Here is a 13,351-nt window from a genome sequence, read left to right as displayed (position 1 = left end):
GCTATTACTTCAGAATATGTAACATGCAATATTTTTTTTATCCTATCCCATTGGTCCAATTAAGACAAGATGTTACCTAGAGGACAGGAATCTTTATGCTTCATTTTTTAAACAATTAGTAGAAAACCCTAATAGAGATAATATCATATTCTTGGGTTCTGTATCTTCTACCAATTTCCCCTGTTGTCAATGAGAAGAGAAATAGACAAAGCTTTAGTGTAGTCATCAGGTAACATTAGGGTTTATAAATGAAAATTCATTATTTCATTCATGTAGTTATTCTCATAATCCAGATTAGAATCTTCATAGGTGTTAGAAAATTTCATGAGTTACTTAGGATATATTTTTTTTACATCATCGGCTTTGGGCAACGTTCTGCCTTGGAGCTTCTTCAGAATTACTTTGGTTGGTCCTAAGACTAGCTCTACTGTAATGCCAAGTAGAAGAATAATAGAATATCTTCCAACATCATACTCTCCCCAGTTGCCCTTCTTTACTGCTAGTGGGATTCTACATAGTTTATCTTGAATGCTTTTCCTTTCTTTTCTTTCAATAGGTTTGGCCAGACTTGCCCAATATCACCATAGATGAAAGCTTGACTGAAGATGAAGCTGTAAATGTAAGTTCTCTGATTTGCCCCACATTTTAATAGTGATTAGCTAGTGGATGCCTTGATCAATTACAGAGATGCCATTTGCTGTAGTAGCTACAGTGCTGTATATGGAGACAGAAAGATATGGATGCAAATCCTTTTTCCTAAACTTACTGGTTGTGTGACTAGGGGGCCCAACTACTCTATAAAGCTCTGTTTACTTAGCTGTAAAATGAAAATACTAATAATAATAATGCTTCTAACTGCCTACATCACAAGCTTGTTGTGAGGCTCAAAGGAGATGGTATCCATAGAGTAATCCATGAACTTTAAAGTGATAAATAAAATCAGCTGAGAGGCAGAATGGAATAACAGAATAACAACCACACTCAAAGTCAGGAAGACCAGAAGTCAAGTCTTGACCCTGAAACATAAGGGCTCTAAGACCTTATCAACTCACAAACCTTAGTATTTATACCCTTTGATAGACCCAATTTTCTAAAACTGTGGGTCTTGACTCCATATGAGGTTGCATAACTGAATGTGGGGGTTGCTGCAACTTTGGTTGTGAACACACAACCTGCACACTTTGTACTGCTCATGCTGTCACGAGGTGTCATAAAAATTTCTTGGGCAAAAAAGAGTCACGGGTGGAAAAAGTTTAAGAAGCTCTGCTCTAGTCTATAAGTTTCAGTGAAGCTGTGGATAAGCAGTGGGAAAGTGAGCATCCTTATTGGATTACCTAGATCTGCTTCAAGTAAATAAATAAATGTAAGGGATTGCAAGTGACAGCTTTCTTCCAGAAAACACAACCCAGTAAATCAACGTTTTAAAGTTATAGGTTTAGTTAACTAAAGTTATAGTTTTAGATTTAAATATAATAGCCCTTCTGATCTGTCTCCCAAACTCCCACTGAAGATGTTAGTCCAGTTCCACTATGCTCCCCTTCTAGTAGCAATAGCAGCCCTGACAACTGCCATTCCAGAACTGGAAAGCAGGGCCGGGAGGAGGAATGTACACAGTGGGTGTCCCTGCACGGAGGCTACAGTGACAGGCAATGAAGATGACAAGAAAAGGGTCAGGGAGGTTTTTGTCCTGGACTACCCCACCCCTATTTATTAGCCCTCCCACTTGAAGAATTTTCTAGGGCATGGGAAAGGTGGTAAAAATCTAGCATGGAAGTTCAGAGGATTAGCCTGCTGTCTATCTGATTAATCAATTGATCAGTCAAGAAGGGCAGGGAGGAGGAAGGTCATGTCATGACCCTGTACAGTAGCAGCAGCAGCAGGAACAGAAGCAAAAAAAAAAAAAAAATCACAGAATTTCAGAATTGGAACATACCTTACCAGAACAAATTATCTTTCTCATGTCACAGAGGTGGCCATCCAGGTTTGGATTAAAGGCCTCTAGTGATGAGGCTCACTACCTTCTGACACTGCCCATTCCACTGTCAAAACAACTGAGGGACAACATGCTAACATCTAGACCAAACCTGCCTCTCTTCAATTTATACCTGTGCTTTCCAGATCCTCTCTGTGGAGCCTAGCAAATTATGTTCAATCCTTCTTCCAAATGAGAGTCAACTAAATACTTGAAGACAATTGTGTCACTACCCCCTACCCTCAATCTTCTCTTCTCTAGACTGAACAGTCTCTGGTCCTTCCACTTCCTATACATATGTAGATATTTCAGTAGAATGAATCACTTTCATCATCTACCTGAATTAGGGCCACAGATCTAGAACTGGAAGGGACCACAAAAGGCCAACTAGTTGAACCCCCTCATTTAATAGGTGAAGAAGTGATAGAATTGAATGTCAGAGAGGAATTAAAGACGATGTTAAACACTCCTGTGATTTCTCCTTAACTCTGGAGACCACTTTGTTTTTGTCTCTTGTCCCTTCTTTCTGGCACAAGGTAGGTCCTTTAAGGTGGCTTGAAGTAACTAGGTGGTAGAGTGTGAACAGTGCTGGACTTAAAGTTAGCAAGTGCTGAGTTCAAATCTAGCCTTAGACGCTTTCTACATATGTGAATCTGGGCAAGTCTCCTTACCATTCTGTACCTCTGTTTCTTTATCTGGAAAATGGAGATAGCAATAACACTTAATTTCCAGTGTTGTTGTGAGTGTAAAATGAGGTGATATTTGTAATGCTCTTTCCCTCATATAACAATATATGAATATGACAATATTACTATTTCTTTATTATTATTATTCATATTTTTATTATATGGTTGTTGAAATAAAATTAATTTAATTGAATAGAGGTGAGGAGCACAGTAGTAGGGTAAACATGTTCTAATATAATTATAACCATCTTTAATCTTGCTTATGAACAATATTTAAATTGGAAAAAGGTCTAGGGAAATTCATTAATTAGCCTCAGTTCCTCAAAATTAGTCTCCATTAGCTGTGCTTTTCTTCACAAGGAATTTTGTATCATTCTTTTACAGGCTTCCCGAGCTCATGTAGCTTTCCCAGACTTTTTCCGGGCAAACACCCCCGAGTGGTGGACAACTGAAATTGTAGATTTCTACAATGATGTGATGAAGTTTGATGGTTTGTGGATTGTAAGTGGACAGAAGTTTTAGAAAATTAATCTAGAGGATTAGCTAAAATATGTTCATTGTTTGTTATTTAGTCTGTTTTCTGGAAAGTTCTTATTTAATCACCAAGGCATTAACAAAATTGCCCCATTTCTTGGTTTCTCTTTCTGAACATGAAGGAATTTTCAAATTTCTCCTAACCAAAGGGAGAACAAAATCTCAGGTCATTCATGACAAAGTGGATAGAATGTTACATATGGACTAAGGAAGAACTGCTTTGAATCCTACATCTAACAATTGTTAAGTTTGGGTCACAATCAGATCAAATCTCCTCTCTGTGTGTCATTTTCCTCATCTCATAAATGAGGATTATAATGTCAAGATAGCCTCTGAATAAAAGTTTTGACACTTAGGTGAGATAGTGCATGCAAATAACTTTACAGACTTTAAATTACCACATAAATGTCCAAAATTATTGTGTCACATTTTCACACATACATCATTATAATTTCCTAAAGAGACATTGCTTTACAAACATCCATGGTTACTTAAAATTTGCTTACAAGGGTATGATTGCCCAAATAAGTTATATTTAATCACTCACTGTGGGGCAGCTAGGTGGTGCAGTGGATAGAACACCAGCCCTGGCGTCAGGAGGACCTGAGTTCAAATCCAGTCTCAGACACTTAACACTTACTAGCTGTGTGACCCTGGGCAAGTCACTTAACCCCAATTGCCTCACTAAAAAAAAAAAATAAAAAAAGTAATCACTGAGTTACATAAGAGTTTTAGAAAAAAAAGAAATTTCTCTGTGTGTGTGTGTGTTTATTTTAGGATATGAATGAACCATCTAGCTTTGTCAATGGGACAACTTCTAATGTGTGCCGGAATGACACGCTAAATTATCCACCTTATTTTCCAGGTAAGAATAAATTTGATGTCATCACTGTGAGATGATAGTAAATGAAATGAGCCTTGAATATCAGTGATATTAAGGAGTTGGCTTGGGACCCTATTGAAAGCAAGGAATGTGACCCACTTACATTTACAAAAGCATTTCCTCTATGGAGGGCAGCTAGGTGGCACAGTGGATAAAGCACCAGCCTTGGATTCAGGAGTACCTGAGTTCAAATCTGGCCTCAGACACTTGACTAGCTGTGTGACCCTGGGCAAGTCACTTAACCCCCATTGCCCCAAGGGGAAAAAAAAAACATTTACTCTATTGGACCATGGAATCTCAAATTTGGAAAGACATCAGGGATCATATATTTCTACCCTTGTCTGGACAAACATCTTTGACAAATGTTCATCCAGCATCTTCCACTAGATCTCAAGAGAAAGGAAAACATATTTTCATGCTCAAATACCCTTCATTTAAAAAAATGTTTTCTCTATATGAACTCTAATTCTTCATAACTTCCACTTATCACTACCATTTTGTCCTCTAGAGTCAAGCAGAACAAGTGTAAGCCATTCTTCCATATGACAAGCAACCAAATATTTAAAGAAAACTGTCATTTCCCCATAAGAATATTATTTTCTTACATTTTCAATTTTCTTTCTTTTCCTCTTTCTTCATTTCTCTTTCATTGTTTCTCTCTCTTTCTTTTTCTTTCTTTCTCTCTTTCCTTCCTTCCTTCCTCTTTCTCTATCCTTCCTTCTTCCCTTTTTTAGGGGTGAATATTATAGCCATGAATGCATGTATACATGTATTCTTATACACATGTACACACATGTACATAGACACACACTTCATTACTGACTATAAACATTTTCTTGGCAAGAAATAACTTTTAAGAGCATCCATATTTACCTGTAGATATTTCAAAGCTTTAGTTAGACACTTTTTTGATGAAACAATGTAACTTTGTTTTTATCAGGATTAAATTAAAGACAGAGGATCAGCATGTGAAAGTCTGTTACTCATATTGGCAAGGGAAAAAGCAGTTCTCAGGTCTTCCCTACTAGGCAGAAGCTTCTTCATACTTCTTTTTTCATTTCTTACATCCTTTGAATCCCATAAGGGTAGAGTTGGGCACCAATGACCTGTGGTAAATTTCATTGAGTCGGGCTAGCCAAGATACAAAGCATTTTTCACTTTTAGACCAAAGAGCACTAACCCAGGTTGTGATATCTGCCTGTTCCTCTAATTCCTAGTTATTAAGTGAAAAAATTGAGGAGTCTCTTTAATAAATACTTTCTACCTAAATATGAATATTTAATGATTTTATTACCAGAATGGGTTTGTACCACTACATTTAATTAATTTTTAAACCAATTAATGTTTTTTTTGTACTGCAGTTCATTCAAGCACAATTTTTGAGTATTTTTGAATAATAGTGTTAGTTTAACTTATTGAACTATCTGTTGGCCCTAGTTAGGACATATAAAGTATTCCTTCACAAGGTTAAAAAATTGGAATACATTAACTATTTAAAAGCATGGTGTGGAATTTTGACAAAAATTTTGTTAATAAATAATAATAGATGAAATAGAATAATTCTAAGGTTTGATACTGATTTTTTTCATCCTTAGCTCTAACAAAAAGAGGAGAGGGATTGCATTTCAGAACAATTTGCATGGAAGCTGAACAGATCCTGAGTGATGGAACCTCAGTACTACACTATGACGTCCACAACTTATATGGATGGTCCCAGATAAAACCAACTTATGAGTAAGTCATTTTTCACTATTAATCTTTGTATAAAACTATTTGATGTTTTATTCTCTTAAAATACTTTCATTGCTCATAATAATCCAGGAGAATGTACTCTTTCTGAATTTGAAACTTTATATAGATGAAGACAATTAAAAGATGGGAGTCTCAGTATTTTCCTAAGTTTATACAAGTTGTGAGTTTGCAGAGGAATCATTTGAACTTAGGTAATATGATGTCATTTCTACCATTTTACCCCCACTATAATATTTGTGGCAGCTAGGAAGTTTATTTGATAGAGTGCTGAAAATGGTCTAGAAAAACATGAGTTCAAATCTAGCCTCAGATACTTTCTAACTTTTTGACCCCTGGACAGTGACATAAAACTTCTTTCATCTTCAGTTTCCCCATCTATAAAATGAGATAATGAGGACAAGTAAGGTTTGTATGAGGATAAAATGCAATATTTGTAAAGTACTTTGTAAGCTTTAAAATGGTAAAAAATAACAACGATGATAATAATAACTATCATTAGCTGTAGCATCATTAATATTATTACCACACTGTAGGAGAAATCAGATAAATAGATGATTGACATTCAGAAATTATTAGGAATATTTGTTGTACATCTCTCTGTCAGGGTGATTATGTAGAGAAAAACTACCACATTTTTCTATTAGAGATACCCAGATAAAACCCAGACCAGATACTGGACACAATGGACAAAATTCTAATTTATAGGAACTTTCTTCCTGGCACTTAATAATAATAGTAGCTGACATTAATATAGCTGTTACGCCATATTAATAACCATGTTAAGTACATTACATTTCTCTCAGTTGATCTTCACAACTCTGGAAAGTAGGTGCTATTCTTATTTCCATTCTACTGATGAAGAAACATAGATACACATCATCTTTCATAGCAGGACTAACCAAGGTGCTAGAGACTTCCCTTTAAATTTCTCGCTACTACATATATTTTACTTGGATGTGTGTATTGCATATCAATTCTCTCATACTTAACTGCATTACTATTCTCTCTGCCTCTCTGCCTCTCTGTCTTTTTCTGTCTCTCTGTCTCTGTCTTTCTGTCTCTCTCCCACTCTGTCTCTTTCCTTTGGCAACACACTACATGTTTTCCTTAGTTCTTTAGACTTCCACATTGAATAACATTTGTTTTCATAAAGTCTTTCAAGGTCATGGAGATAATTAAAGCCACCATCTTTTTAAATATATTTCCTACCTTTTAGAAGCACTAGAAGTTAGATTTGAAGATCTTGCATTTTCATGAAGTGTTTTCCTAATTTTTAATTATTATTTTAATTTTGCATTAATTTTTACCTTTGATTTAATGATCTTGTATTATAATATATGACACAATATGAAAGATTTTTTTCACAGAAATCCCTTATTCTAAAAACACTTCTACATTAGTAATCAATAGTTTTCAATCTAATAAGCTACAGTCAAATTATGTTTATGAGATATTGCTTTCTAACTTGAATACTCTATTAATTATTTGGCTTTTACCATTTCTTAATTCAAAACCATGTTTTTTTTTTCTGAGAAAAAATGGATAAATCATTTCCCTACATCCTAATTAAGCAGATATGGTAACATTAATATGTATAAATATCTATAAAACTACAAGTAACTAAAGTGAATACTGTCAGTCATTTAGTTCTCATGATTAAAACTGGGTAATATCCCACAATATAATAATATGATTATACCTACTTTAAAAAATTTTTTGCTAGGCTACTTTTTTCATAATTTGAATGACAAATTAAGTGTTTCTAATGTTTTAAACATATATTTAATTTCTTTAACTTTTTAATTCCTTTTACTACATTAGTGCCTTGCAAAAAACAACAGGAAAACGAGGAATCGTTATCTCTCGTTCCACATTCCCCACTGGTGGTCGATGGGGAGGACATTGGCTTGGTGACAACTATGCAAACTGGGACAATTTGGACAAATCCATCATTGGTATGTAGCTATTATCATAAATCATTTAATTTTGGATTATCGTGGTTAAATTTTCTTATTTTGTTTTTAAAGGTAACATTAGAGACTTTTTCAAATGCATTAATGAAATTAAGATTACACGTTTAGAACATTCCCCTATCAATCTGTGTACTACAAATTTCAGTACTTCAAAGATCTGTGATTTTATCTGGAGGTAAATGAAGGGAGAGAGAAAAGAAGGAAGGAGGAAGAAAGAGAAAGAAGAGAGAAACTGAGGAAGGCAAGAAGGCAGGCAGGAAGAAAACAAGGAAGGAAGAAAAGAGGGAAGGAAGGAAGGAAGAAGAAAGGAGAAGGAAGGGAAGAATTAATAAAGAAGTTTTGCTAACTATAGGTTAGGGTATTTATAATGAAATGGAGTTGTTTTTTTTGAAGGAATCTCCATGAACAAAAAATATTTTTATCCTCTTTAGGTGAAGTTTCAATACACGCAGTTCCTATATGAAAATGTAAAATTTGTTAATAATTATTGTACTGACAGGTACAAATTGTTTTCACACATTTTGCTATGGTAAATTAGAGCCATAAGTAGTTATTTTAAAGTCTTACAATGTACAAAACTTCATAATGTACAAATATGTCATTGTGGTGCTAGGTAGCAAGACTTCAGCTACATGGAAGGGAAAGTTTATAGGACTCTAAATTAGAGAAAAATCAGAAATGTGATTGGAAATTAGAATACCATTCTATTCAGTCCATTACTTTATTCTTGAAAAGAATATCCAGGGAAGCTTCCTTCCTGGAAGAACATAGCATCTGCCTTTGTCGGTGTCCCAGTAATAAGCCATTACACATCTGTCAGCCAGGTTTATTCTAACCACATTTTAAGTTTGCCTATATTGGTCATCTATAAGGTGTTGGATTGACAATAGCATTGCATTTATTAGTCAAGAAACAAGTCAAGGTCAGCGTCATGCTGGAATCCTGGCATTAGAATTACTATCCAGTAACTCCTTAGGCTAGACAGAGCAATAGATAGCTTGAGTTTTCTTCCTATGATATCATTATTCATGATGAAATATAACAAAATATAAAAAAAGAAAAAATTCTTTTTTAATATTGTGCTACATAAGAAACTTTACTAAGCCTGTCTATGTAAGGAAAGCTGAATCATAAAATATTTAAGAAGTGATAATTTATTTTATTTAGATTTGTCGAGTAACTAAATTAACGGCAAATAATATATTGTTAATCATTGGTTGAACAATTACTCATAGTATTATAAGTATGGAGATGAAATATATTGTAAGAGGAATCTAGTCCTTCCCCTACCACTCCATTCACTGATGAGGAAACTGAGATCTACAGAATTTAAATGACTTACCCGAGGTCCTACTGGAAGGAAGCAGAAGAAGTGGGATTCAAAGCACTCAGTCAGTAAGCATTTATTAAGTATAAATTAAGGGTCAGGATCCAGAGATAAAAAGCTAAAAATGACACCCTTCTTTGTAGTGTCAGAAATAGCCCAAAGATATGCGAATAGATATACATTATTTTTTATTTGTGGAATTGTTCAAATCAAAATATAGAAATGGTACAACTTATGCCTATGAAATATACTTATTCTTATTTGTCATTTAAACAGACTTTTCTATAATTACTACCATTTTCTTCACAGCAGCTCTGTGTCTCTTACTGTCTCTTTTGCTCTCTTTATTTCAGTCTCTGTCTCTTGGTCTCTGTTTTTCTGTCTTTCTCCCTCTATGCCCTCCCTCTAATTTTCTTTTTTATTTTGTCAGAATATATTGGTAAACTTCAGCAATTGCCTCCTTAATTTTTCAAAGACTTTTGAATAAGTTGGGTCAAATCAATAAGGTTTTGCAGTCATCCTTATAGGAATTCTGACATATTTGGCTGGCTAACCAACTTTTTTGTTTAGTATAATATATTAAAAATGTTTTAGTTGTATGTTTCAGTAGTTAAGTACAAAAGGAATTGTGTTGGAAGTCAACTCTTACTGTTTTAAAGTGAATTTCATTAATCTTTCCTATTCATGGATAGAAGGATGGAGGCAATACTTAAAGAATTCTTGAACAAGGGATCTGCAAAATTAGATTCATTCAATTTTAATGAAATGATCATTGCTCCTAATAAAGTCATCCACATAGTAGCAAGAACTGTTTCCACAAATGTGAGTTCTATATTTAAATCAATGCAGAAAATCCTCTTCATTTTCAGAGTACAACTTCTAAAATAAGTCTTCATTTTTTCCTCTGAGATGTATATAAAGCTGAAATATGTCCCAATATCTTATCATGTTACATAGAACCCAACTATTTTTGTTTTTCATTTTTAAACTCTCACAAAATAGATACTACTTTCACAGACATTTAAATGTGATAAGGCAAAAATATACTATTCAATGGAATAAATAATGTGTTGATTGATTTATATATTTAATAGAATTTAAATAATGACAGTAGGCATATTTATATGGAGGGTTGGACATAGTCAGGAAGACAAGGTGTTGCATTTCATTTCTAACACTAACTAGTAGCTCTTCTAACCACTGTTTCCTCAGAAAGTGAGAAATAATAACGAATCATAAAGCATTTGTTTAGTTACACAAATATGCTCACAGGGATTTTGTAAAGCTAACATGGAACAATACAATATCCCAAAAGCTGCTGCTGCTGCTGTTGCTACCTCTTCTACTATTCTTCTTCTTCTACTACTACTACTACTACTACTCTTCTTCTTCTACTACTACTACTTCTACTTCTACTACTCTTCTTCTTCTTCTACTCTTCTTCTTCTACTACTCTTCTTCTTCTACTACTCTTCTTCTTCTTCTACTCTTCTTCTTCTACTCTTCTTCTTCTACTACTCTTCTTCTTCTTCTACTACTCTTCTTCTACTACTCTTCTTCTTCTACTCTTCTTCTTCTTCTACTACTCTTCTTCTTCTACTCTTCTTCTTCTTCTTCTACTACTCTTCTTCTTCTACTCTTCTTCTTCTTCTTCTTCTTCTTCTACTACTCTTCTTCTACTCTTCTTCTTCTTCTTCTTCTACTACTCTTCTTCTTCTACTCTTCTTCTTCTTCTTCTTCTTCTACTACTCTTCTTCTTCTACTCTTCTTCTTCTTCTTCTTCTTCTTCTTCTTCTTCTTCTTCTTCTTCTACTACTACTACTACTACTACTACTACTACTACTACTACTATCACCACCACCATTACCACCACCCCCACCACTACTACTACCACTGTCACCACACCACTGCTGCTAGTGATGCTGCTGCTACTACTACCACCACTACTAAAACTACTACAAATGTTATTGTTACAGTTGTTGTACTGATAATAGCATGAAAAGTAGAATGATAATAAGAAATGGAATCTGTCACTTATTAAAGTGATTTTTCTCTCTGCTTTAGGTATGATGGAGTTTAGCCTCTTTGGGATATCATATGTAAGCATCATTATTTTACTCATGGTCTTACTTTAGAATAGTTTTTTTTTAATAAAATGAATTGAAATTGAATCTAAAATGGTGATGTGTTCCAGACTGGCGCTGACATCTGTGGCTTTTTCAACAATTCAGAATATGAGCTCTGTACCAGGTGGATGCAACTTGGATCATTTTATCCATTTTCTAGAAACCACAACATTGCCTTTACTCGGGTATGTAGTCAGTGCATTCATGTTTCCCTGACTCAGATATTCTCAATACTTAATTCCATCCAGCTTCCTTAATTGGGTCTGTAAAAATCCCTCTTTAGGGAAAATGGCTTTCATCAAGAACACTTAATGCCAAATGAATAGCAGAGTTAATCCCATAAATGGGTGATTGGATGAATGGCAATATAGAAAACCTCATGACATTACCCCCAAAAAAGGTTTAGTTATAGTCCACACATAATACTATTGCAAAGTGATTTGGAATGAGGCAAGCTTATTCACAGTATATGTATAATAATAATGATAATAATAACAATATTTTATATCAGAATAATTTACCTTTTTACATACTATTTGTGAGACCCCGGCCAAGTAATTTAACCTTTTCCTCTTATGACTATAAATTCCAGCCAAGATGAAGACTAGCATTTGTAGAGGGAGTGTCCTTTCTTGAAAGTTACTTAAACATTGAAATGACAGGTCCACTTTCTCTCCTTATCCTGATCCTTCTCGTTTTATTGTTGCAACTCTTCAGAACAGGTACTACAGGCATTTTTATTATCCCTGTTTTACAGATAAGGAAACTATCCAGAGATTGTGATGTTCCCATAATCACACAGCTACTGAGAATCAGAGATGGAATTTGAACCTAAGTTTTTCAGACACTAGTGCTAGCACTATAGTTACTATGCTACCCTACTGTTTACCCTTGGTGTAGCTAATAGACCCACTGGATTCAAGTCTCACACCTAGCATTGACTCTGACCCTTAGCAAGTCACTTTCCAATCCAATAAATCTAATAAACATTTATTAAGTCCTTACTATATGCCAGGCACTGGGCTAATCACCAGGGATACGATTAATAAAAGAAAGATAATCCCTGTCCTCAAGAAGTTTACAATTGAATGGGGGAGGAAAGCACCAAAAAGGAAGCAGGAAGGCGAGGGATAGGGGATAGGAGGAGGATAGCTGGCATTACCTGGAATTTTGTTCATGGGTCCGAAAACAACAAAACGGGCAGGGCAGCAAAAGCAGAGTGGAGTGAGTCCAGAAGTGTAGTTGGGAGGATGCCTTCCAATCAGAGGGCAAGAAGGCTGAGGGAGGTGGTATGAGTCAAGGTTTGAGTAAGCAGCAGGTGATAAGATTAAAAGTGATGACCTTAACCTGGGGAGGGCATCTTGTTCTAAGGAACTAAAGAGTTAGGGAAAACCAACCAAACAAGCAAAAACAATAGGTGGGGGTAGCCCATAAAGAGTGGATTCCTTAATTTTTCTAAGCTTCATTTTTCATAGTAGAAAAACGGAGGAATTGGATACAGTGGATGCTAGGGTCCTTCCTAATTCTAAGTTAATGAACCATGTGAGGTATATTATGAGAATAGTATTATTGCCATTTTCCAGATTAGGAACCAGAGGTTCAGAGAGGGGCCATGATTTTTACAGAATCAAATAGTTATTAAACATAGCAGATATTCAGATTCTAGTCATTTAAATGCTCTTCTCTTTTAAATCCTTGTTTTCCATCACCATTCCCATTTCCTTGTAGAAATCTACCATGAAAGGTTAAAACCTCCTGTCTCTGAAATGAGAAAGGGAAGATGTCCCCATCACAATAATTATGCATTTCTCCCCTGGATCATTTTTTTTTTGTTTTGTTTTTGTAAGAAAAGATATTTCAGGTTCTTGGTCCTGTACATGCTCTTGGTAGTGTAGATTGAGAAAAAAAAGTCTAGGGAAAATATTTTTTTGTTGTTTATGTGTATTCCCCAAATGGATACAGCAAGCAGGAAGATCCATCATCAGTCAGAATCAAACTTCCTTTTTAAAAGATACGAAACTGTCATTTGAAACCAGCATATAAAGCCAAAGAAAAACTAATAAAAAAGAATATTTGGAAAACCCTATTTTTTTTTAAT

At 34.8% G+C, this 13,351-nt stretch overlaps 1 protein-coding gene across 1 annotated transcript in view; it reads left to right on the top strand.

The window, feature by feature from the left end:
* The window catches only part of SI (sucrase-isomaltase), an 88,386-nt gene that overhangs the window by 61,456 nt on the left and 13,579 nt on the right, over nt 1-13,351 (top strand). Inside the window, exons 33-39 of the mRNA XM_043995734.1 lie at nt 557-619; nt 3,043-3,159; nt 3,970-4,057; nt 5,671-5,809; nt 7,649-7,782; nt 11,192-11,226; nt 11,322-11,438. Of these exons, the coding sequence (XP_043851669.1) occupies nt 557-619; nt 3,043-3,159; nt 3,970-4,057; nt 5,671-5,809; nt 7,649-7,782; nt 11,192-11,226; nt 11,322-11,438 (693 nt within the window). The remainder of the gene's footprint in view (nt 1-556; nt 620-3,042; nt 3,160-3,969; nt 4,058-5,670; nt 5,810-7,648; nt 7,783-11,191; nt 11,227-11,321; nt 11,439-13,351) is intronic.

This window comes from Dromiciops gliroides, chromosome 3, assembly GCF_019393635.1.
Source record: "Dromiciops gliroides isolate mDroGli1 chromosome 3, mDroGli1.pri, whole genome shotgun sequence".
Taxonomy (NCBI): Eukaryota; Metazoa; Chordata; class Mammalia; order Microbiotheria; family Microbiotheriidae; genus Dromiciops; species Dromiciops gliroides.
Note: the sequence above shows the minus strand (reverse complement) of the source record. Positions and strands in the feature narration are given on the sequence as shown.